Source organism: Podarcis raffonei, chromosome 2 (assembly GCF_027172205.1).
Source record: "Podarcis raffonei isolate rPodRaf1 chromosome 2, rPodRaf1.pri, whole genome shotgun sequence".
Classification (NCBI taxonomy): domain Eukaryota; kingdom Metazoa; phylum Chordata; class Lepidosauria; order Squamata; family Lacertidae; genus Podarcis; species Podarcis raffonei.
The window spans coordinates 56,261,505-56,288,114 of record NC_070603.1 but is presented as its reverse complement, the minus strand read 5'-3'; the positions used below and the strand labels follow the sequence as shown (position 1 = coordinate 56,288,114).

The 26,610-nt window shown below is 41.3% G+C and overlaps 1 protein-coding gene across 2 annotated transcripts; it reads left to right on the top strand.

The window, feature by feature from the left end:
• The first annotated feature begins 2,987 nt into the window (after positions 1–2,987).
• Positions 2,988–26,055, top strand: NDFIP1 (Nedd4 family interacting protein 1). Of its 2 annotated transcripts, none has more exons than XM_053376715.1 (8): positions 2,988–3,410; positions 15,148–15,229; positions 16,270–16,400; positions 16,588–16,675; positions 17,154–17,278; positions 18,949–19,015; positions 21,037–21,142; positions 25,097–26,055. In XM_053376715.1, the coding sequence occupies exons 1-7, from the start codon at positions 3,342–3,344 to the stop codon at positions 21,138–21,140; spliced, it is 666 nt and encodes a 221-aa protein (XP_053232690.1). In that variant the 5' UTR covers positions 2,988–3,341; the 3' UTR covers positions 21,141–21,142; positions 25,097–26,055. The 2 variants fall into 2 exon arrangements, with proteins under 2 accessions (XP_053232690.1, XP_053232689.1); XM_053376714.1 differs by having other exon boundaries at positions 2,994–3,410; positions 15,142–15,229.
• The last annotated feature ends 555 nt before the right edge of the window (positions 26,056–26,610 follow it).

Here is a 26,610-nt window from a genome sequence, read left to right as displayed (position 1 = left end):
CATATGCGCTCCTCCGATTCTTCTTTTCAGACGGAGCTTTGCATGTTCCCTCGGCCCTAAAGGTGTTCAAGGCAAAAGTGGTTGCCGTGCTTGCTTATGCTGCCCCGCTCTGGGCCGTGATGACAGATCTTGCTCCCCTTGAGACTCTGCAAAGCCAATTCCTACGTCGGCTCCTAATGCTCCCCCTGTGCGTAAGCAACGCAGCCATGCGACTAGAATTGAAGATCGCATCCTTAGAAACTTGTCTGTGGAAGCAAGTCTTCAATTACTGGTTATCATTGTGGCATAGATTACCAAACCATTACCTTGTCCAATGCTTATGGCGAGATGAATTCTCTAGCCTTTGGACTAGTAGAATTCATGCCAAACTCCTGAGTTATGGAATCTCTCCCTCAGATTCCCTAAAACTAGACCAAATCACTGCTCAAAGATTGATCCGCCAAAGACTGGATGACATCGACTTACAGCGAAATTATACGCTGGGGGGAGGTGTTTGCTCGCCCCAGAACATTGGTATCACTTTAACTTACTGCGTTCCATCATACCTCTCCTCCCTTTCGACTGTTGCCCATAGACTGGCCTTCACCAAAGCGAGGTTTAACGTTTTTCCCTCCAATGTCCTGAGACATAGATTCTCAAAGGGCCAAGCCCCCGCCGTGTGCGAATGTGATAAGGTGAGCCGGAGTCGCTCCAGCACATTATGTTCATTTGCCCCTTGTTCAATGTGCCACGGGCAAATTTGTTGGGATCAATCATTCAGAAACTAGAGGGTACCCCACCAAAATTCCACCTTGCCCAAATCTTGCAGGACAAGGATACCCACACGACCCTGAAGGTGGCTAGGTTCCTGGTCGCTGTCCTTTCCCAAAAGCGACGACAAGGAGCACTACAAGCTAATTAAGGCGTAGTATGCCTTTCCATCTTATAGTATTTTATTGTTATAGTGGTGTTTTAGCGACTGCTTTTTTTTTTTCCCTACGGCACAAGCTATCACTTATGTGTTGTTTTTACCTGTATGGGCCTATGGCCGTAATAAATGAAATGAATGATGAACGCTTGTCATCCTTCCATTGAAAAACCCATGATATGTTTGGGAGGAACCCCAGAGTTCCCTAGAACACAACTGAAAATGCATGGCTAAAAATAACCACAGAGGTGTATGCTGTATGTCAGTGTCACTAATTTATTAGACAACCATTTGATATAGTGAACAACAGGTTCCAATGTCTTTGACTTCATTAGTGTTTTTCATTTGTTCTCTCTCTCTTGAGCTCCCCTTTTTCCAGTTTTCTTGGTATGAAAAGTGACAAATAAAAGATATAATTCTTCATCTATCAGCTAGTTTAGCTGGCCACTTGGCAAGGTAAAATCAACAGCTAGCAGGTGAATATTTAGAGTGCACTGGATTGGCAAAGGCTGTTTTGTTAGGTTCAACAAAAAGAACATTTTTTTTCATAGTTCTTTTTAATAAAACAGCAACTCATAAGAAAGCCAACAAGAGGAATCTGAAAATATCAGAAATATTTTATACTAGAATACTTGATTCTGATTTGTAAAGTAAATAACTTTTAATAACATTTTCAATTTGGTTTGTATTTCAGTACCTATGGCATTTTATGATGTTTCAATATGGGGGGGGGGGAGTTTCACTTTCACAGAAAACAATGGCTTAAATTTCTTCACAAATTTCCACTTGTACAAACCCCAGCACAAAAATGTTGATATGGGTGAAGAAAGCTGGAATGACCCACACTGAAGGCTTCGCTTTTATGTTACCTTCTGACTATGCTCTTGCAGAAGGGATGGCAAATTGTGAGCTGGGAGCACACCAACCTGGATTGCAGCAGCTCCTGTGATCTAAAGGAGGAGCGGATGTGATATCAGAGGTTCAGAATGGTACCTCACTCCCACCTTACAACTTTTTAAATTGCGCCATGAGCTCCCACGGCCTGACTTTATATAAACAGGAAACTTGGAAGGATTCACAGGATCAAACGAAGTCAAGCCAGGCTCTGAACTGGCTATGGGCACTGTAATTACAATGTATTGTGTAATCAGTCTGAGCTGCCTAATGACTGTTGATTGTCCCTAGGATAACCTTAGCTCCCGTTCTCCATCCGTAAAATGGGCGACCGTTTTCTAGATGCTTAATGCCTTGGCCATACAATGTGGGACTTGAGCAAGCAGGCTGGTGTGGCTTGTCTTACTCTCTTATCTGCTCTTCAAGTGAGTTAACTGGTTTTCGGATTCTGACACAGTCCGAATGATGTAGTTATTAATTATAATCACTGGGTGAGGTGGGGGTGTCTGTTCAGATGATGGCACCACTTGGTGGCAGGGCGCTGGCAAGCAAATGTGACTGCCGTGCACCTCAGTTAAAGGGCCTGTTTCCTGCAAGCTCCATCACTGGGGCCATCACTTGAACACAGGGCTGGCTTTAGGTTTGATGAGGCCCTAAGCTACTGAGGGTAGCGGGCCCCTTTATATGTCCAGCTGTCCTTTGTCAACAACAAATTGTTGCTTTTTTTGGGTTGAATATATGCTATATGGTAATTTATGGACCTAATAGGTACTGTTGCTATATGTAGGTTTTATTTTATTTGTTTTTTATCTCATGTTTTGGAAATGTACATCCAGTTTTTTCTCTTTAATTTTTTTTTGGGGGGGGCCCCAAGCGAGTGGGGCCCTAAGCTATAGTTTGTTTAGCTTCTACGTAAATCCGGCACTGCTTGAACCCAAGGAAGGGTGTCGTCGTTATCGCATTTCAAGATCAGCGGCGAAACACTCTCCTCACGCCTCATGGCTATGATAAAACGAGCTCAAGGGAGGAACACTGGCATCAGATCAGTTCACGGGAAGTGAAAAGCCGCGAGAGATTTTGCGCGGTCCTTGCGGACCAAATGAAACCAGGAGGAGAAACGAAGCCGCGAGGGATTCTTGTGTGGAAGGTTCGCACCTCGGCCTGGGAAAAGAGCGGGCGCGAGGGCCGTCAGAGGCGCTACTGCGCCGGGGATGGCGAGGGGGCAGCAGCACGAGAGCGGCTGCCTGGAGGAGGAGGAGGAGGAGTGTGACGGAGGAAGGGGAGGAGGACGGCGACCAGAAGGGGTTGGCGCTTCAGCAGGCAGCAGCAGCAGCAGCAAGTGACCTAGCTGGCTGGCTGCCGCCCTCCTCCTCCTCCTCGGCCAAGACCAGCCCCGGCAGCGCCCATTCGGGGACGGGAGTTCGCGTGAACCGTCCCCAGCGGGGCCCCCGCCCGGTCTCTCTCTCCCTCTCTCTGCGCCCGGCACTCCAGGCTAATTCTCTCCCGCCTCACTCAGCACGCTCGCTTCTTGCCCAGCGCCATGGCGGCGGCGGCGGCAACAGCAGCAGCAGCAGGCGAGCCTAGCAGCGGCGGCGGCCGATACCAGCAGGTGAGGAATGCGCTGGGCAAGACAGCACGGCAGCGCCGAGGCTGCTTAGGCCGCGGGAAGCGAAACGAAGAAGGAGCTTGTGGGGAACTGGGGGTGGGGGGAGAGGCTGCTTGTCTACGACCGACATTGAAGACGTGGAAGCGGGGCCCGGAAGGAGCGGGGGAATCGCTCTCTGCCCCCCCCCGTCACGGGCCTAATCTTGCTTTTTCCCCTATCTACTCCAAAACAGCGTTCCCCCCCTCCAGCTGCTGCTTTGGCCCTTTATTTGTGGGGCCGTTTCATCTGTTTTCCCGCCCCCTTGCTTCGGATCGCCCAACCCTGTTCCCCCTCCCCTTGCTTCTGAAGGCCAGAAGCGGAAGCCGCCCCGATGAGAAGACCGCGGGGAGGCCCTTTGGCTCCCGGGCTCCTCGGGGATACGAGGCCCTAAGTTAAGCCTCCCTTCGCTTTGCTGGGGAGGGACGGTGCTTTTAAGATCAACCACGTTGCCCGGCTGCCTTCGCATTCCCACCCTCGACAGTTGGGTCATTAAAGGCAGAGGTATAAATGCCCCCCCCCGGCCTTTCAGTGCGTGCTTGCTTATTACACGGGGATTTTAACCAGCCTCGATTGCCAATGATGTGGAGATGGCTTGGTAGTTATCCCGGATTAATTGACATCGAGTACAATGAAAAGATCCCGAAAGCAATTCGATCCTGGCGTTTGTCACCCCCCCCCCCGCTCGCCAGTCCCGAGTTTTCCAATGTAAACAGTAAAAATCCAGCAGCACCAGTTTGCTGGCGTTTGTTGTTTTTAAGTTAAGGGGCGTTATACATTCCTATGATCCTTAAATGTTCACAATGTTGAGATGTAAACACAGCCTCCTAGCCCACCTTGTGCCAGGGTTTTCCAAACTTGGGCCTCCAGCTGGTTTTGGACTACAGTTCCCATCATCTCTGACCACTGGTCTTGCTAGCAAGGGATCATGGGAGTCGTAGTCCAAAAACAGCTGGAGGCTCAGGTTTGGGAAACCCCAAAACACTCTTGAATTCCAGCATTTGGGATTGTGTTTTCTAATTCCAAGGTCTCTTCTGTTCAAAACTCTGAAGACAATACTAAACTAGTTTGACCAGTGGAATCAGTGCACAGTAGCTTCCTATTTTGATGAAATTTGCAAAAGTTGACATTTGCATAAAAGAATTGGTGGTGGGGTGGCATTCTGTGGATAGTTATACGTTTGCAGCATATTTCCTCTTCATGGGAATTACAGAATTTCCAGTGCTTCAGTAAATTTAGTGCTCTGAAAAGGCCCAAACTGTCACTGGGATGCCTTTGTTTATGCTTTCCTGAGTGCAGTGGGTGGGAGCCAAGGAGAAATGATAGTTGTTAGTCTTTGTTTGCAACCTAAATATATGGAAGCAGGGAGATTTATATAAGTGGGTGTCTTCCCACTAACAACCACATATAAAAATAACAATGCAGCTTTTTGTTTTTACTTTACTCTTGTTTTAATCAGTTGGTTTTGTGTTTTGAGTTGGCCCTGTCCCTGTTTTTTTTCCTGGACTGAAAATTTCAAGGCAACAAATAGTCGTCTATTAGTGCCTTTTTGAGGACATTTTTTTGGGGCTGAACAAATAATTACTCTCACAATTTGCTTACTCAGCAGTTTCAGATCCCTATTGAAGGGAGTCTTGCAAGCAAAGCTAGATTTCTCAGGTTAGAGGGAGAAAATTTATTTTATTTGGAATTAATGCTTGTATATGTAGTTTAGCATACAGTATGCTAGGCCTGAAAATGACTCTGTCTTCCTTGCAGCGACATAAAATTTAGATGTGTCTGATGAGTGATTGATGATTAGCTCTAGAAAACATGCATTTCTGTGATAGCACATGGCCTTTTAACACTGTTAGCTGTGTGGTATTTTGTTAGAGCACATGATTGTTGGCACCAGATGACATTGTTGGAAAGAGAGATAAGCGCTCTTCCCTCCTAATATGAGCTCTAGCTGTGTTAGCACCCTATGCTCAAAATTATGGAATTTTTCAGATTTAATTAATGTATGCTACTTTTTATTTCATTTCTGCAAATTCTGTAAACAGGTCCCCACACCCCATATTTTCAGCCATGCTTCACCAGATGAGGATTTGAGTTTGAATTTATAAATTTAATTTGTTATAATTCTGAGAACAGTCTCCAGACTACATATTGCCCACCACCAGCATAAATGATGGTCCTAACATTGCACTTTGTGAGGGAAACATATTAAAATTTTCAGGACAGAATATTAGTTACTAACAATAATAAGTATCAGTGAATCTGAACATTCTGGACTACTTTGTTTCTTAGTTACTTGCATATTCTGTTCAAGGAACTTGGCAATATACATGGAGTTTCCTCTTAATTTTTTCTTACAATAACTCTGTGATGTAGGTTATGCTGAGAGCTAGTTACTGATCTAAGGTCACCAAGTGAGTGTTATGGTTGTATGGGAATTTGAACCTAGGTCCAATTCCCAGTAATGTCTACTACATTACACTAGATCTTCTACCAAATCACGTAGCACCTCATAGTATATATTTCAGATTTTGATTTTGTATAGCTGTTTCTTCAACTTCCCTGTTGTACCTCAGATTTGGGCCTCTCAAGTGGAAATAAGGTGTTTGACTTATCTGCAGCTTATACATTTCATACTGTATTGTTAAAAAAGATCCAAGAGGTTATACATTACATATAGTTTTATTGTTAAAAAGGATCCAACAGGTTATACATTTCATATTCTGTGGCTGTTAACAAAGCTCTACAATTTGTACAATCAATAACAGTAAAATTGATTGGGTGTTATCTTCTTTCAGTAGTGGTACTTAGCAAAGCTTGAAAAAATAGGACCGCTTTTACAGTAGTTGTTTTCTTACCATGCTTACCTGCTGAATTTATTACAATTTTTAAAACAGTTGTAAAATGTACCCTACTAAAATTTCTGGAGAATTTAATGTGAATGTAGTAAGGACTTAGAAGAGTGACTAGTGGGGTGCCACAGGGTTCTGTCTTGGGCCTGGTCTTATTCAACATCTTTATCAACGACTTGGATGATGGACTCAAGGGCATCCTGATCAAATTTGCAGATGACACCAAACTGGGAGGGGTGGCTAACACCCCAGAGGACAGGATCACACTTCAAAATGACCTTGACAGATTGGAGAACTGGGCCAAAACAAACAAGATGAATTTTAACAGGGAAAAATGTAAAGTATTGCACTTGGGCAAAAAAAACGAGAGGCACAAATACAAGATGGGTGACACCTGGCTTGAGAGCAGTACATGTGAAAAGGATCTAGGAGTCTTGGTTGACCACAAACTTGACATGAGCCAACAGTGTGACGCGGCAGCTAAGAAAGCCAATGCAATTCTGGGCTGCATCAATAGGAGTATAGCATCTAGATCAAGGGAAGTAATAGTGCCACTGTATTCTGCTCTGGTCAGACCTCACCTGGAGTACTGTGTCCAGTTCTGGGCACCAGAGTTCAAGAAGGACACTGACAAACTGGAACGTGTCCAGAGGAGGGCAACCAAAATGGTCAAAGGCCTGGAAACGATGCCTTATGAGGAACGGCTAAGGGAGCTGGGCATGTTTAGCCTGGAGAAGAGGAGGTTAAGGGGTGATATGATAGCCATGTTCAAATATATAAAAGGATGTCACATAGAGGAGGGAGAAAGGTTGTTTTCTGCTGCTCCAGAGAAGCGGACACGGAGCAATGGATCCAAACGGCAGGAAAGAAGATTCCACCTAAACATTAGGAAGAACTTCCTGACAGTAAGAGCTGTTCGACAGTGGAATTTGCTGCCAAGGAGTGTGGTGGAGTCTCCTTCTTTGGAGGTCTTTAAGCAGAGGCTTGACAACCATATGTCAGGAGTGCTCTGATGGTGTTTCCTGCTTGGCAGGGGGTTGGACTCGATGGCCCTTGTGGTCTCTTCCAACTCTATGATTCTATGATTCTATGACTTGCTGCTGGTGCATGAAAAGCCCAAGTAAATGTGATATAGGGTACAGCCTATGGTCCCTCACAGGGTGTCCTGGGGGTGGGGAATGGGATTTTGGAAATCTCCTCTGTGGGAAGAGTAGAAGGCCTATTCATTTCAGCTGTAGAAAACTGCAGCTGTCTCTCTCCAGTGGCAGAAAGGACAAAAAGGAGACGTGTTGGGGAAGGATTAGAGGAGGTTTTGGATCTTTATTTTCTCTCCTGTTGCACGCAATGGGACGAAAAAACTTGAATAAAGAAAGCTGCTGACAGTAGGTGTGTGGGGTAAAATGTCATGTGCCCTTCACAGCATCAGCCTGGCAAGGTTTGGGATTTGGCAGTTCACCCAGCCTTGATTGCCCCTCCCCAGACCAGGTAGGATTATTCTGAAAACTTAAACATATTATAGAGTTAGCCACACTGAATGCAGTTATTTTATAAAAACTTGCAGTGTGATGATGGTAAGTTTCCATTTTAACCTTTCAATGTTGCACAGTCAAATTTCTATGGTGTTTTAAAAGATCATACAGTAAAATTTCCAGCCACCAGAACCTTGATAAAAGCTTGCATTGAAAAGAGAGAGAGAGAAATGAAGGAAAAGGAAAGAGAGGACAAAACACAAATGCGATTTTGTAAACGTGTGGCCCTCCAGAGGTTGTTGGACTGCAACTCCCATCAGCCCCAGCTAGCATGACCAATAGTCAGGAATGATGGGAACTGTAGTCCAACAACTCCTGGAGAGCCGCAGGTTCCCCCATCCCTGGAATTAAACATCAATGTTCACAATTCAGATTTCAGTATCAACCAGTTCTACAGAATTTTGTGATTCCAGAATATAGTGTACTACAAGCAGAGTAGAGCAATTAGATCTCATTTGATTGCAAGATGACCAAGTCCTGCCAAAATGATGTACTCACAAAGAAGACACATGCTGTTCTTACACCACAATCCTATGAATGCTTGTGGCCCATGTGAAGTAATAGGATTGTCGTTCAAAATGTAGTAGATATTTAATATGTTAATATCCTAGCAGGAATGACCTTTTAAACGGGGTGGGGGTGGGGGGTATTGTTTTGTTTTTTACTATGGTACATATATTTGTGTTTTTATATTGTAAACTGCCCTGTGATCCTCAGATGAAAGGTGGTATAGAAATTACAATAATAACAACAATAACAATAACAATGGTTATATATCCAATTTGATTTGTCAATGATAAGTTCAAGTTGGAGCAAGTGTAAAGAACTAGAATGAGTGCAGGATTGATGTGAGGCCCACATCCTCAGGCTGAGGCAGCATAGAAGGGTGTGCTGAGATACCCTCACAGAGTATACTGAGTCATGAGGTGTCTGAATCTGAGGTCTCCTCAGGCAACACTGGGATCCTGAACATGGCAGTGGGCTGCCCACTGGAAGCCATCACTCTTCTGCCACTCACTTGCTTGGATGTAATTCCTTATTGTCAGTGACTGGCATAGTACACATATAACAGTTTTAGTACATATAAAAGCAACTGATCTTTACAGATCATTTGGAAGGTAATAATGTGGAATGATTTAAAATAGTGTAGAGGCAACATCGGGGGATGAGGTACCTAGATGTTTCAAAATGGCTGAATAAATGTATGTTGAAAAATGAAAGACATCGGCTAGAAAATGACAAAAGATGTGGGTAGGACTGGTGAAATGAGGCTTTTACCGTGTGGGTGTGACCCCCCCCCATTTCCTTCCAAATGACAATCTAGGTGACTTCTGCCTCTGTTTGATGTGTGTGTCTTCCTGTTGTGTCATTTAATAATCCTTAATTGGTAGCATCATGTACACTGCCTCACCTACAGGAGGTGGCGTCCATAAACAAATCACTCTTGCTCTTCAGCAGGTTTCTAAATGTAGTCATATCCAGCTATGACATAAAGTGAAGAGGCACATTAATGAGGATATATGGTGAGAAAGCTAGAGCTAATAAAGAAATGACTGGCAGTAAGCCTCAGATGTAATAATACATTACCTTCATATGGATTGAGATACATGGGTTGTATTTTACATGCTTTGTTGTGAAGTGCTAATTGTGTATTTTAAACATGCCTAGTAGAGATCTTTTGAGAACTCCCTTATGTTGCCATAGCAACAGGATGAGATTTGAGGAGTGGTATCTCTGCAATCTAGAGGCTCTCATGAGTTGTCATTCTGGGACCAATAATTAATTTTTGTACACAAGTTAAGGCAATAGAATTCAGAAATAGAAGCCTATGTTTAATATTCCATCTTTCTTTGATAGTTTTGGTATGAAGGCTTGCATTGTTCTAGATATGTACATAAGCAGTTGTAAGGTAATGCCTGTATTGATTCTGCTGTTGCATGCACATGAGAGGTTTGTTGTGTTAAAACTCTTGAGGAATAATGGATTAGCTTTTACTAGAAGGAATGAAAGAAAAACATAGGTTAGGAAATATTGACCATTCTTCTAATTTAATTGGAGTTTAAATGCCAGTTGTTTGTGTTTTGTTTTGTTTTCCCTTTCTACATTGCTTTGTGAAGGTGAATATGAAAATTGTAATGGCCTGACCTTTTTCTTTTCAAATAAAGAAGCATCCTAATGGCTAGTGAACCAAATACCCATTTTCCATTAAAATAGAATAAACCAATCACAGGTTTGTTTACACATTCTAGTCTGAGTAATTTGAATGAGAGTGAGAGGCGCAAATACCTAATGAAAAGGCCACATCATTTTAAAATGTCATGAATAGTATCAGAATTAAGGAGTACCTAGCCAAAAAATGTACTCAGAAATTTACGCATTTTCATATTGAGCTAGAAGGATTATAGAGCAGTCCTAAGAACAAGGTGAGTGGAAAGTGAAGTTGCAGATATTCCAGCACCTCCCAGGCCCTGGTGACTTGTCCTGGCCAAGGAATGAGATTGGGTGGGTGTTCTCTTCATTCTGGTAGTTTTTCTTGTTGTTTTTAATTCCCTGCATTGGTTTATTTTATATTGAGATTTTTTTTATTGGTTCTTTGTTTGCTTGTGGGGGTACTACACCAGGTCCAGATTGGTATAGTTGATGGGCCTGGATCTTGCAGCCTCTTGGAGAAGCAGAGGGCCTTCAGATTCATTTGACTCCTGACATCCTCTACTGCTGGAATGCCTTGTTTCAGGGCCTGCTTCTGGCAGAAGTACTACCAGTGGTAAATTTATGCCTGCAGAGCTTCTGTGAATGGAGGTGCCTCTCTTTGGTGGTGCTCCTCCCCACTGGCCGATGGGTCACTTTGAACCAATCCTAACCCCTTAGATTCAGCAGACATGGGGGTTAGGAATAGTCTGTTTTGCCCTATCTCCATGTTTTAAAGGAAGAGTAATTAACTACTGGACCATGTGCCTGATCTGACCCATCATAATGTTTTTGACAGCCTTCCTGCCCTGAATACAATTTTCTGTGGGTGCTCGGCAGCAAAGCACCCTTCCCTTTTATGATGTTATTTTAACTACAATTGGGAACAGATAACAGCACTCCAGAAACAGGAAGGAACTCTCCCAGCCTTTCTCAAACTTGGGTCCCCAGATGTTGTTGAACTACAACTCCCACCATCCCTAGCTAGCAAGGCCAGAGCTCAGGGATGATGGTAGTTGTAGTCCAACAACATCTGGGGACCCAAGGTTGAAAACACTGCGTGGCTGTTCCAATGTTTCCTGGCCCTTTTGTCATCACCTGCACTTGGGAAACATTATAGCAAATTGGAGTGCTTCTTCCTTTTCCTGGAGCACTCTGAGCTGCTCTCAGTGATGGCGAAGAAGAGATGATGAGCAGGGTTTGAGAAAGAACCCATGCAAAGATAAAGCAGATGGAAAAAAGAAGAGTGCAACAAATGAAAAAAGCAGGACTAATGTGAGATAAGAAAAGAAAGGTAAGGAGGAGCATTTAAAAGTAGCAAGTAAAACTGAATGCTGCCTGGAGCCAATGAATAAAATATTACAATGAGGAAATGTGATCATAGTGACATGGGCATTCCATTAACCAGGTGGTCAGATTTTGATCAGAAGTTAAAGGAGAAAGATGGAAAGGGAAGACCTGAAAGTAGAATATATTGCAGTAGTATAGCTCAGAAGTGAATTCTAGTCATGCCATTATTAACTGACAGAAATAACAAGGACAAAGAGAGAGCCAGTTTCGTTTTTGAATCTCTTGTAATTGGGCACTTTTACATACAAATTATGCTCTTGGAGGAGAGTGCTGTGCTGATATTTTGCCACAGTCTCCGATGGCATGTGATTCTGGAAAGGGTTGCCTTGACTCTTGGGCAGAAAAAGGTTAGCCACCTCCGTTTTAAAGTAAACCCACTTCACCAGTTGCAACAACACAAAACAGTCATTATCCTGGTTACCCCAAACTTTGAGCAGGCCTTATTTTCTACCTTTCTGTGTTCCTCGCCACCCAGTTGCTAATTCTCAAAAAATAAAACTGTATTGTAAGTGACAACTGGCCAGTTTTATGCTATTAGAGCAGCATTTGTTCATGTAAAAGTGTATGATATGATCTTCCTACTATGTGCATCTTTACTGTGCTAATAAGCACTTAGCTGATTTTAGATGGCTGGCATTGTTGAAAAAGGCTGTGTGCTTTGTCCATTGAGAGGAGGATCATTTTCATGTTGCTGGCAAGATGTAATGCTGAGTCTTGGAATTTATAGCTTGCCTCTTAATAGAACAACTGAATAGGAAGGAAGGAAGGGGCCTGTAAGGAGATCCCATGTAACTTTCTGGACTTTGAAAAATGTATTGCATCTACGGTAAACTACCTAGACTTTGGTGCATTATAAATATCATGGCAAAATAACAAAATTGCAGCATATTAACAGAATAATTCAACACCACTATTATTTTACTCTCATTTTCTTCTTGTGTGTATGTGCGTATGCACACATATAACTATCAGCATCGGTGGAATTTGCTTGAATAAAAAAGTAAAAAACAATTTCTTTTACTCTGTAAAACAGAATTGTCAGCATGTTTCTTGGTTGTTAATCACCTTTCCTCCTCCTTCATTCTGTCATTCTTTCTATCTGATATTATTATGTCACCTTTTCAATGGTTTCCCAGGGTTGACACTTAAATCTTAAATGGTCTCCCCCCACCCCGTTCGCCTCCAGCATGCCTTTCTTTCTTGCATCTAGAATGCAAAAGCAGCAGTTCTCCCATTTCTCTAGGGGAATTACCTTAACCATGTCTGTGGCATTTCTTCTTTCATTGCGTGCACTGCCTCAGATTTCATTCTCACTTCTTTCACAGGTTCTTCTGACTGTTTCTTCCTGTTCACAGAAATATATTCAAAGTAATCACTTCTCATTTATCTAATGGCTGTCCATTTTTTTGCAAATGTATACAACATGTAGCTGCTCCAGTACCATAACTTCTTTCCCTCATAGCTATCTATCAGAGCCATAGACTAAAGTTAATGATTGCAACTGGTGGTCTGCAAGCCAAGTCTTGGTCTGCCGTTTCCCATCTGCAACCACCTTCCCCTCTCACCCCTCCCTTATTTTTCTGCCACACCATCGTTGCTCTTTTTGGGTGGTGCAGGAAGTAGAGATGATTTCCAGCTTAGCAGTAGTCTTCTATGTTCTTCTGGGTAAACTGGAAGCTGAGAGGGGGAAGGAAACACCATCCCTAGGCTTGCAGTTTGAGAGGCATGGCCTTCCACGTCAGCCTAGTCATTCCACAATTCTTGCTGCAAACAATTGCTTTACGCCAGAAATGGTTGACTCAGACTGCTCTCTGCTCCTGTGGTGTCACAGGCTTTGGTGTGCATCTTGAGAAGGAAGGGAGGCAACCAAACCGATCCCTCCTTCACCACTGTCACCAAGCAGATCCTATTTTTCTTTAATTGGGCCAGTATACTTCCTTTATTGGGAAGAGTCATATGGCACTTAAGTGTGAGGTGAATAACAAGTTCTCAACCGAAACAAACTGTTCTTTTACCTCAGAGTTTTTGTAAAGCATCAGACAAATAATTTTTTTGGAAAACTATTTTAGAGAAAAGAAAACTGGTTTTGCATTTTGCTTAGTTACCTATAAGAGCAAATAAAAAGAAACACATCCAACTATTCTAGACACTGTTTTTCTAACCAAGCCAATACTTAACAATTTATACTCTATAGTTGAGTTTCTAGGTCTCTTGGCATCCTTTAAAGCTATCTAGGTCTCTTAGCTCTTTCTCTTCAATTCTTCAACCATAGCTCTTCAGCTCTCTCCCTTACTATTCTCTAGTTTTACTTATATACATCATTTTCTGTCCCCTCCTAACCTTTTAACCAAGTCACAAGGATAATTGAGTCCTAGTTATATCTCTATTTCTCCTTAATTGCTTACTCGCTAAATGTTGGATCCTTTGTTAAATACTGCAGTCAATATAGGCTGTAGTTGGAACAGACAGCACTTCCCTGAGTTAGAATGTAACGGAGCTGTGGAAAGTTCTAAAATGAAAGTGGAAGCTTTTGTTCTCCTTCTTCCATTTATGGAGGATGAGGGGAGAGAGTGCCCAGGATTAAAGTTCACACAGGCTCTTCATCATAACAGAAATTATATCTGAATCAGCAGTTAAAACCTGCACTTGGGCACTCAGGAAGTTGCCTTCTACTGACTCAGAGCTGGTCAGCATAGCTCAGCATTGTCAACACGATGACTGCTAGTGGTTATCCAGTGTTTCAGGCCAGGAGTCTTCTTTCCCACACCTACCTGGAGATGTCAGGCATAGAACATGGGATGTTTTTCATGCAAAGCATATGCTCAGCCACTGAGCTACAGCTTTTCCTCTAAGGGCCCCTTCAGTGTAAAAAAGAGAACATTCCCTCCTGAATGTAAAATAAGAGAACCATGGGGAGAAATTACACACTATCTGTTGCCTTCTATCCTTCTGGGCATATAATCCAGGAGATACGGTATTGTAACTCCCCAAATCCATACAGCTAATATTTATTTATTTAAACAAATCTGTGGATGACCTTTTACTCCCGCTATCTGAGTTCGGCAGTGTTGTAGAATATTTGTGACCCTTACCAACCAAACAGTATGGGCATTTGCTTTCTATCTCATGGAGAAAACATTGTTTTGCCATTGCTTTTTAACAATTCTGGATACCTACAGCTCCATTCTATGCATGTTACTAAGTCCCAGTTTATTCAATGGAACTTAACTTTCAAATAAATATGCATAGGATTGTAAACTTAGCCTTCAAGTATATGATCTTGCTCAGTATCCTTGCAAATGTACAAAGAGAACTAACCATACTCCTTTTTCTAAGTAGTCACAATTCTGTTGCACAAAGATGCATGATCTGTTTGGTCAAATGTTCTGGATTATGCTCCCACGTTATATAAAGACTCCGTTGAGTTGCAAATCAGTACATTTAATTGCTACAGTAGCCAGAAAGTATGCATTCTTGTTTAGGAAACGTATAATTTTAAAATTGGAAACTTGACTCAGTTATTTAAATTTTCTGGGAGGGGAACTGGGGAGTTAAATAATGATTTAAATCATTGATTAAATGTTCTTAATTTATGAAACATCTATACACCATTTAAAACATTTTAAAGTATGTTTATTAATAGGAAGAATACTCTGTTGGCATCTAATTTCTGCAGCCACATTTGAAATTAATCTGACTTCTTTTTATCTATGCCTTTAAGATAAAAATGTGCACTCTTCATCTTGTCCTTGCCATGTTAAAACCAAAAATGTCTCTGTTTAGTTGCAGAATGAGGAGGAGCCTTGTGAGAACCTGCAAATTGTAAATGATTTCCCACCACCTTACAGCAGCATTTCTGGGGAGAACGCAGGTATTTATTTATTTTTTAAATGCTCACTGATTTTCATTAGTCGATTATCATTGCTAATGGTTGGAAGGATAGCAAAGTTACGTGAAGGCAACATAAATTCATGGGGAAATAATGTGATTTCATAAACCACCTTTCTTGGCTCATCTTACGTTCCTGAGTGCTCTGTCTTAGCATAGAGAGGAAGGTAGCATTTCATTCTGTTGCCAATTTATATTATACTGCAGTTGTGGCTGTAAAACCTGATGCTAATGGTGTGTGTATCAGGAAAGGGAGAGGGAGAGTTTTTTTGCAGCTGGGTGACTGGTCTGCTCTACGTAGTGTTGTGGACCCAAAAATTCTGTTGCCACCTCTGAACATACTTTGAAACCATGGATAATTATTCCTTGCTGCTTGCAGAGTGCATCTTTCTCCAAGTCTTCATTATATCTGTGAGGATTCTGCAGACATGTGCTCAGCTGTTATGACAGGCTATGATCATCCTGCAAAGTTCCAAGCCATCTGGGTTTCAAATTGGCACCTGGGAATATATTTGCATGCAGTGTAGAATTAATAAGATGAATCAAAACACCATAATATACTTCTAAGTGACACTCATTATATGATTATGTTCGTCATTTACATCAGCCTAGCCTTGACAACCTTGCATTTTGGAAAGCAAATTAACACTGATTTGTTTGATGAGGTTGTGCACAAGGAATCCTCCTTTATCCATTTCTATACCTGAACAAAACACCATAGAGCAGGGGTGGCTGATCAGTGACTTTCCAGATGCTGTTGGACTACAACTCCCATCTGCCCCAGCCAACCTAGCGAGGGGTCAGGAATGATGGCAGCTGTAGTCCAGTGGCATCTGAAAGGTCACAAATTAGCCACATTGTGTGCCATAAAGCTGGGTTGCTGCCATATACACAATACTTTCACTATAATCATTTCACCTATCCTTATTTTTTTATTATCAGGAAGAAATATTAGGTTGTAATTTTTAGTATGTAGGTATTCTGATAATTAACCTATCTCTCTCCCATCTATTTCCCCCGCAGTGTATTTTGATTATAAAGATGAGGCTGGGTTTCCTAATCCCCCGTCTTACAATGTAGCCACAACCCTGCCTACTTACGATGAAGCAGAGAGAACCAAGGCGGAAGCTACCATACCTTTAGTTCCTGGGAGGGTAAGTGTGATGATTTTGTGTCATGTGCCTTTAGTTACGGTATCTCAACCATGCGATTTTCAAGGAAGAGTAAGCATTGATGGTAGCTGCACTTTAGCTTTCTTTTGGGGGAAAGTATTGTAAGCCTAATGCCAGTAAATTAGTTTGTCTGACATTTGCTAGCCACCTTGAATGATTTCTGTCTTAGGAGGAGGACTTTGTGGCACGGGATGACTTTGACGATACTGACCAGCTGAGGATAGGAAATGACGGCATTTTCATGCTGACTTTCTTCAGTAAGTACACTAAAAAAAACAACCTGAATCTTTGTGACAGAACTGTTAACATGATTGAACTAGCACTTTACTTTCTTTTTTCAAAGAGGTAGTTCATCCATATAGTAGACTGTCTCACCTGAATATTGATTCTCCCCATTGAGTGTGTGCTACATGCCTGCTTGGGGTGTGGTTGTTGTCCTTGCTAGTGCAGATGGGCGACTTTTATGACAAGCCAGCTGTTTCTGGGCAGAGAAGGGATTTGTCGTTAGTTGGGATGCATTTTATATTGGAAAGTTAGGAATGAAACTTTCAGAAAAATGGAAGGGTGGAGTGACCATTTCTGCTTAAAAACAATATGAAGTGCATTGATGGTTCAGATCAAAGATCCCTCTCGTCCAGCACCTTGTTTTCCAGTGAGGTGCCTCCATGACGCCCACAATTTGCACAAATTGAAATCAATTGTGATTGCTGTATTCTCTCTATTTTTTTCCCTTAGTGGCATTCCTTTTCAACTGGATTGGATTCTTTCTCTCTTTCTGCCTGACTACCTCAGCAGCAGGAAGATATGGGGCCATTTCTGGATTTGGTCTGTCTCTCATTAAGTGGATCTTGATTGTCAGGGTAAGTTGAGGAGTGGAAAAAGAAGGCTGAATAAAAGGCGAGTGCTTTGTGTATGATAGGCATTGCAACAAATAATTTCCTAGTGAGTCCTCCCTTTGTGAAAGTCCTAAAGACAAAACATGTACAAAGCATATGAATATGTCTTTATTATATTAAGAAAATGCAGCTTGATTGAGTTACTAACCCTGTGTAAGCATTCTGAAATTCTGAACACCATGATCTTTGCAACCACCAAACATGATTTTTGAAATGGAAATTATGCAGATTTGCACAGTGTGCTTGTTTCAGCTAATTTGTATAGCTTCAGATTACCAAAAGGCAGCTCCATTGAAGAGTAATTGGGAAAAAAAAGATATCTGAAATACTTCGCTCTGTAATTATGTGAGGTGAATGTTGTCTCGAAGGGCATGGATACTAAAAACACTTGTGTTTGGTGTAATGTATTCCCACAAATAGCGGGAACAGATTGGTTAGATAGGTTGATGTAGAGGAGCAAACAAATGCTGTGATGTAAACTTTCCATTTTTGATGTATGTAAAACTGTAAAGAGAGACTAGATGCCCTTCAGAGTACTTGCTACAGTGTGCCAAAATGACCTGCCCATTTTATTGATTAGATTTTATTCAAAACTGCAATAAAAGTTACTGGCACGGTTTTAGAACCAGTTAAAAATGTGTGTGTGTGTGTGTGTGTGTGTGTGTGTGTGTGTGTGTAGGTTTCTTGAATCACAGCATGGCTTAATAAAGTCAGACTTTCCTGTTGTTGGATAGATAAAACTACATGTGTATAACGTAGCTGTTTGTTAAGTGGTGCTTATTTAGAATTTCACTGGCCTTGTACCTTTTAGTTTCTGAAGTGGAGATAGAAGAGAAAATGCCTATGTAGAAGCAATGATTTGAGTGGCTGAAAGGATTTACTGTCTGCAAAGCTTATATTCCCCGCTGGAAGTTATTGGTATTGCAGTGAAATCACCCAACACATTCTGTATGCAGTTCATGGACTGGTTTGTGTCAGGGTGGCGATAGTTTGAGGATGTGCAAGAAAAAAATGTGATTGAATTGCTTTTAGAAGCCAGAGAACTCATGTTTGGTCCTTAATTGTATAGTCTTTTGTATTTCAGTAGTTGCATTTTGCACATGCAGGAGCTTCCTGTTTTGGGCCATTAAGCACAGTATTGTGGATTCTTGATTTACAGCCGCTCTTATGGATCTCAGGCAGAGAAGCTCTTTCACATCACCTGCCACCTTAGAATTCCTCATCCAGAACAGGTTCTGAGATTAGCTTTCCTACTGGCCAAAAGGACTCTGTCTTGTCTGGATTAAGTCTGACCATGTTAGCATACATCCCCAGACCATTGCAACAAGAAGTGCTTGTGTGTATCTGGAGAGTTACCTCTTCACATAGAGATTTTTCGGATCATGTCCTGTCACCATGCAGTATTAATTTTTGCAGAGATTTAGGAACTTAACCCTGAGTTACTGGTGGTGTACAATTTTACAAAATTTATATACTGCTTAATTATTGTACTAAACAGTTTACAGAAGAAATGTGTGTGATAGCAGTAATTTATCCAGCAATAACTGCTGCTAGTAACAAAATGCCAGTGCAAAAATCCTGCAGCTACAAACTGATTGACCTTATTCTCCCCCCGTCTTTTTTTTTTTTTTTAGTTCTCCACCTATTTTCCTGGTTACTTTGATGGTCAGTACTGGTTGTGGTGGGTGTTCCTTGTGTTAGGTAAGTGTTAAACGTTCATTTCAGTTTTTACTTTAGGAATCGTGCATGAACCTGCTCATATCTAGTTGTTATTCCTTTCTTGTAATAATGATTGTAGTGTATTTTTAATGTTGATTTCAGAAAGGGGCTTTTCTGCCAGTCTTTTAGGTTAGTTCCTATGCTGGCCACTTGAGAGAACTTTGGCAGATTTTTGAGATGTTCCTTTCAAGGAATCCTGCCATCTAGTGGACATTTCATTCTTTGCAGTAAGAAACCCACAACCTTGTTTGACTGTGGAAAATGACAGGTACAGTGCTGTAGCTGTCTCTCCTCACCCCTGAGGGATACGAGCAACTCTGGGAGTCGTGGTGATCAGGGAGGGATAATGTAGTGCTCAGATCCTGCTTGCAAACTTCCCATAGGCATCTGGCCACTATGAGAACAGATGGGCCTTTCGTTTGATCCAGCAGGGCTTTTCTTAAGTTGTTAAAACAACACAGGAGGAAAGAATTAAATACCCTCTGCGTTCAAATTGGCATCCACACCTGACTTTTTGAAATAAAGAAGAAAAAAAAGTGGGAAATTTGTTCCACAGGTCTGTTGGGTCACAGTTTAGCCCTCATTGACTTGGAAAAAACATTAGTGATGTTAACTATTTAGGAAGAGAGTCTTTTTCAAAACGGAGTAAATCTGTCAGCTTTGGGTCAGATCCTCTCGGGAAGCTGGGAGGATGTATTTATAACAGGCTCAGAAAAATGAACACCACAGATTTAGAAACAAGTTCATGATGATAGCTGTGTGGTTAAATAATAGTGTGAAGAAAACCATAAAAGGCAAGAAAGCTTCTCTTAAAAAGAAGAAGTCTTGCCAAAATGAGAACAAAAATGATTCCTAATTCCAGCAAATAAATGTGTCAAGCAAGAAAAGGAAAAAAATGAGGAGAAATTTGGTAAAGGCATGAAAACAAATATTTCTTCAACTACATCAGGAACAAGGAACTAGCCGGGGAAGCAATAGGAACTTTGGACAACAGAGTTGTGAAAGGAAAATTAAAGGGGGGTGCAGAGATGCTCCCATGGGTACAAACATGAGCCTCAGTTTCACTTCCCCTTCCCCACTATGCATGAAGTGGTGAGATTTAAAACTTCCTTTTCTGATTTGTAAGAAACTGCTGTTTGTCATTGCATTAAAACCTGAGTTGCTTGTGACTCATTAACAAAGCATAGTTTGAACAAACCACCCTTTGCCAGGTTTGGATGCACTTTCTTCTAAACAGGGCATGGAAACTTTAAATATATTCTCTCACTCAAAACAGCGTGTGGAGCGTGCAAGGTTCATAGCCATAAGCCATAGTAGGTCCAGATAATGTGAACCCAAGAGCTTTTGCTCAAAATTGAAACTGCTGAATTTTTAATGACAGTATACCACATCATTAAACTCAGCCTCCTGATGAGAGGATTGAAAGGTACATTAGCCAAAGATGTACAAATGTGCTTCTGATCACGGCTACAACCTGCCCCTCCAGGAGCAGAAACGAATCCTGCGACACTCCCAGACCCAAACCTGATCCTTACCAGAGGATTGGAAGGTAACCAATATGAGATCTTTCCCCTCCCCCCCAAAAAGGGGCTCAGAGGGAAGGAGAACTGAAAAAATAACAGACCCTGTCAGGCAAACCTTTTTTCTAAAGTTGGTTAAAAGTCATTTTGAAGCTGGAATTATTAAGCAAATAAAAGAACAAGTTTTTCAGCCAGCATGGCTTCTATAAAGGGAAGTCCGGCTCACCAACTTTTTCAATTCTTTGAGAGTATCAACAAACATATGTGGTTCAGAAGATATATGGTTGGACATCCGGAAACATTTTGAGAAAGTCCCTCACTGCAGGTTCCTGGGTAAGTGTAGCAGTGATTGGATAAGAGAATGGGTAATCCTGTGGATTAATAACTGGTTAAACGAGAGGGAACCAATTGTAGGAATGAACCTTGCCTTTCAGAAGAATGGAAGGTGTGTATGTGAAATATAACTCTGTTATTTTTTGTTAGGGTTTCTCCTGTTCCTCAGAGGATTTATCAATTATGCAAAGGTTCGGAAGATGCCAGATACATTTTCCACTCTTCCCAGGACTAGAGTTCTCTTTATTTACTAAAGGTAATTCTCTGGGGAATCTGCTTTAATTCTTTGTGTTTCTTTGCTTGACTTAAAAAGCAGGACATCCCACACCCTATATACCATCTTCAGTGTTGTACACCAAATAAGAGTGGCTGATTTATTTTATTTGTAGAGCACCATTTGCTGTTATGATCCTAGACACATTTTGAAAGTCCCATTGATTTCAGTAGAAGTCACTTCCTCCAACTTCTAATGTGCACTAATTGGTAAATTGGTATTTACACTAAATTATGCCAGTTTGAAAGGACAAATATGATAACATTGCTTTCATTTCCTTTTTGCTGGAATCTGGGTTGTGTCTTACAGAGAAACCTGCAGTTTATTTATTTTATTACATTTATATATCACCTTTTCTTCCAAGTTGCTCAAGTTGCTTTACATGGTTCTCCCCCCCATTTCAACCACACAACAAACCTGTGAGGTGTGTTAGGCTGAGAGATATGAACTGGCCCAAGGTCGCCCAGTGGGCATCATGGGTGCATGAGGATTCGAACCCTGGTCTCCCAGATCAAGAATTGCTAGAGAGATAGCCTTTTTAGAGTCTTAAATGGTGGAGCAGAACCCAAGGAAGGCATGGGGTACAGTGGATTCTAGTCCATGAAAGCTTATGCCACAATAGATTCCAGATTATTTGTATTCACCATGACTCATCACTGTACTTTGGATTGTCCTGGATACCACCATTCGGTAGCCAAGCCCAAAACCAAAAGTCTCATTTGGATGCATTATGGCTTGCCTGCTGCTGAAAGTGACCATGAGGTGATTGATAATATCATCATTTATTAGTTTTAGACCCTTAAGTAGTACCAGTTGCCAGGACATTGTCCTATTTGTCTCTGCGTAGTTCCTTCCTTATTTCAGATATTGTGATATAGCGCAATGTTTAACTGGTGATATATCGTGATATTGAAAACCAGTTATTGCCCTGCCCTAGACACCACAAAATTTGATGTGGGAATCTCTATATGCACCTGCCAAGCAGATGTTAAGTGCTGGGTTAGAAGGGCCTAGAAGCTGAGAAAAGAGTACTTAGTTCAAAATATTTGAAAGACATGCCCTTGACATTCCATAGAAACTGTTACCGCAGAGAAACCTGGAGATATTCTGTCCAGGACAGTAGTGGGAAAATGAAAGTTTCAACTGGATGTTATTAAGCATGCATCCTATAAAACGGAACCCTAGTTTTCCCTTTCCACTTTTCTTTTTAGCTGGCCAGCAACCGCACAAGCTGTAAAAGGTTTGCCTTTCCTTCCAGTAGTTAATGAGATACATGGCTAGACCACACACAGAAAGAAGATTTCTTTAGCAGTGGTGGGACACTTAAAAAAAACCCAAAGCCAACCACCATCATGACATGGGCCATGTAAGAAATGCAGTTGGCACCCACCACATTAGAACATTTGAGCTGGAAAAAGCTATTTAAAAAAAGAGAAATGCTCTGTGGTTAGGGTTTCTTTACTTCCTTAGTAAGGTTTGTGGTGTCCTCTGTAGTCCTTTTGGATCTGAAATTCACACTGAATTACAAACTTCCCTGCTCCTATGTTTCCCCCCCCTCAGTTCCAATGTTAGAAACACCATTAACTAGTAGGCCACTCTTCTTCCTTTGCTCTTGCTGGAACCATTAAATACAATTTTTATCTGAATGTAGCTTTTTCAAGCTACTTTTTTTGGGGGGGGGAGAGGGGGAATCGTTATCTTCTTAGCCTAACCTACCCTCACGAGGCTGTTTTAAGTACAGAATAAAATGGGGAGGGCCATGTACAGAACTTTGAGCTCCTTCAAGGAAAGGTAGAATAAAAAGGTAATAAGAAATACAGTGGTACCTCGGGTTAAGTACTTAATTCGTTCCGGAGGTCCGTATTTAACCTGAAACTGTTCTTAACCTGAAACACCACTTTAGCTAATGGGGCCTCCTGCTGCCGCTGCGCCGCCGCTGCATGATTTCTGTTCTCATCCTGAAGCAAAGTGCTTAAGCTGAAGCACTATTTCTGGGTTAGCGGAGTCCATAACCTGAAGCGTATGTAACCCGAGGTACCACTGTAATACGTTAAAGCTGCTTGGCTCTTTATAACAAATTTCACAGGACTAGAAAGATGACTAGTTATTTGAAGTGTAGTATAATTCCGGGTATGTTTACCCTGACTCAGTTCCATGGAGCTTACTTGAAAGTAATCTTAAGTAGAATGGGAGACTTGACCTTGCGCTCATGTAGGAGGCCATTGGCTGGTGCATATGTAACCATAGTTAAGGGCTTAGGAGCCAGCCACAGGATTGCATGCTTCCTATGTCCAGTCTGTCCTTGTTCATAAACAAAATCACCCTGCCTCTCTTAACTCTTGCTTAACAGCACTAAGCAATGTATTCTTATAACTCCCCCCCCCATATATTATTTATACCCCTCAAGGTGGCTTACAGATAAAAAGAAAACTGAAAACGTAGAAATAATAATAATAATAATAATAATAATAATAATAATAATAATAATAAAACAATTGAACATTGATAGAATTAAAACTCTCTCTTTCATTATCTCTCTGTACACACACACACACACACACACACACACACACACACATAAAACCTATTAAAATCATACAAATAATTATAATAAAAACAGCACTGTGCCAGCCCTCTCATTAGCAGCAGTCCGTTCCCAAAAGCCTGTTGGAAGAAGCCAATTTCCTTATTTTTTTGTTTCATATCCATAAGATCAGCAGGGCTTTCGGATTCCTGTCTATCGGAAATAAATGTACTGCTGCTGTAATTTGTGAACAAAACACCAGATCAGCACTTGTCCTTGTTTTTACCATTTACACTCTTGGAGGTTCTTCTTCTTCTTCTTTAATCTTCGGAAATTCCCTGAGAACTTTAAAAGGCCTGTGGCCTTGATGACAAGAAAATGTTGTTTCTTGTAATAGTTGGTTACTCTGCCCACATCCCCCTACAACCTAAGCAAGAACACTGCTAAGAGGTGTGTTTAGCTTTAATTTGTATAAAAGTCACCTAGCCTAGTGCAGGAGCCACATGAGCAGCCACGTATGAACAATAGTGTGCCTGCGAACGGTTCCTTTTGGAGCTGCTTAAACTGGATGGTAAAATCCAGCATATCATTAGCAATCTTAATCTTTTGGAAAAGTATAAAAATTGCTTGATAATGAAAATTTACTGATTCTCCCTCCCGTTATGCTAGAGATACCGTATGTCTGGGAAAACCTGGACATGTCCTCTTTTTTTTTGGAGGGGGGGCAACATGCCCATCCAAGTGGACTTTTACATTTCAAAGGAAATGTTGGGGGGGGGGGTGTTTGGACTCAGAGTTGGGGGGCAGCTTGGGCTGCTCTGCAGGCCGCGGCTGCTGCCAGCCCAAGCCGGGAAAGAGGCATGTGGGCACAGTGACCACGGCCACCTGCACCCACCAACCTCTTTCCCCAGCTCGGACTGGCAGCAGCTTGGCCTGTCCTCTTTTTTGCTCTTCAGCCCTAATTATGTAGCTCTTAGAGACACAATGACAGAAACACACACACACACACGGGTGTATGCTTTTGATGTGGTCCAGATTCTGGGTGATTCTGCTAGTTTAAAGTATTTTAAATCTAAACTTAAACTCATGTAATCAAGAAGATTTCTCTCCCCCCCCTCCATCCCCGTTTAGGTTTTTTTTTTTTTGTGAGTGGGAGGAATAGGGGTGGAATTCATTGTGCCTCTGTTCCTGTGCCATACCAGAAAAAGAACTTTGACCGTGTACATTTTGTTCATCAGCCACAGAGGCACAGGAATGAGGTCAGAATTAAATGTAATGGGCAAGGTGGGAACTAGAAACAAAGGATTCAAAAACTAGTGAACAGTTGTGCATTTGCGTATGAAAAACGTATTCCAAGATTGTAAACATCCTTCTCTTAGCTAAAATAGTAACTGTGCTTTTGCTCTTTTCAGACTGATGTTTTCTGGCAACATTTTCCTGCATTGATGAGTTCTCCCTTAAGTGGACACCTGCAGGAAATAAATCAAGACTCTCAACACAGAAGGAAAAAAAATAATCACCCGCTTTAAAATGAATAAAGTACTGTTGGAAAAAAAGAAGCATTTCTTTCTATTTGTTTCTAGATGTAAAATTTTAATAGTTTAATGCAGAACTCCTGTAATCATTGAATCATTAGTGGCTAATGTTTGAAACGGCTCTTGCAATCAAGTCTGTGATGTTACTAATAATGCCTTATATAGTATTTGTAGTTCTTTAAATAGCATGAGCTATTGCCCTGCAGCCAGAAGGGGTCAGTCTTGCTTTTTGTTCTCCTTAAAATTGAACTTTGAATATGTTTTCTTAGTGTAAGATAAGTAATAATGCTGGCCATTGTGAAGGGGTGTTCTTGGAACTTTAGAAATTTGTTTTGACTGTATTTCTGCACATAGTATGTATCTGTTGTTAAAATAAAATGAAAACAACCTGGAAATAAAATCTACATGTACCATGTGGATGTTTTTAAGGCATAGTAGTGAAAGAGCATTAAGAAGCTGGTACAAGTATTAACTCTTGGTAGTATGTATTCAGTATTTCTTACTGTTGTACTGCACACTTTTTGGGTAGGAACTCTCATAGTATATGTTGGTGGTATCAAATTCAAAGAATTTGATAATGTGGTGTATAAAATCAGAAAGCACCTAAAATAATTTGATAATGCAGTGCATAAAATCAGAAAGCACATCGCCATTTTTGTTGACTTTAGAACTTGAAATGGTTCCTAACATAGCTGTACTCCTTGCTTTTCTAATTTCTGGTGCATTCAAATATAGATTAATGTGCACTTGTGTGATTTCTGCAAAGCAGTAATTCAGAGTTTTATTATGTTAAAACTGTAAATATAGCAGAATGTTAATAAATGTCACTTATATTACTAGGGCTTTCTTTTTGCTGTACATCAGTGTTTACATGGGTGCCTTTTTTCCCTTCAGTGTAAATTCCCCGTAAATTCATGGCAACTGAGTTACATAGACATGATAGTAGCAGCCAAATAATAACTATTTTGCTATGATTTTCTTACTAAGTGGGGCATTCCACTCTACTGTCTTTGAAGTCACTCCATTCTTAGTTATTTGTGTTTCATTGCCCTAAACACTTTGACTTCCTTTGTGGATCCCTCTATTTGGGAACATTGGGCCTTTCTAGGGAGAAGTTGTCAAAGAAGACACAAACTTTTCCTGACTAACCCCAGGCAAGTTTGTGTGTGTGTTGCTGAATCAAATCTGGAGCAAAATCAGGTGCCAGCTCTTAATATTACAATATTGGTGGATGCATAGAGTTTATTTTCCATAAACCTGTTGCTTCCATTGCCATTAATTCGGAAACTTGAAAGCATGTTGGTAGTTTTCTCAGTCCTCAAAATGTCAGTCCTTATGTAGCCAAAATGGCACCATCCAAACAGGGTGGGGGTATAAAATATGAGCATCTG

Excerpts from the sequence above, each read along its gene's own strand:
- NDFIP1 (XM_053376714.1), top strand. The coding sequence starts at position 3,342 with ATGGCGGCGGCGGCGGCAACAGCAGCAGCAGCAGGCGAGCCTAGCAGC. Across the intron at positions 17,279-18,948 it reads AGTGGATCTTGATTGTCAGG|TTCTCCACCTATTTTCCTGG; the intron begins GTAAGTTGAGGA and ends TTTTTTTTTTAG. Across the intron at positions 19,016-21,036 it reads GTGGGTGTTCCTTGTGTTAG|GGTTTCTCCTGTTCCTCAGA; the intron begins GTAAGTGTTAAA and ends ATTTTTTGTTAG.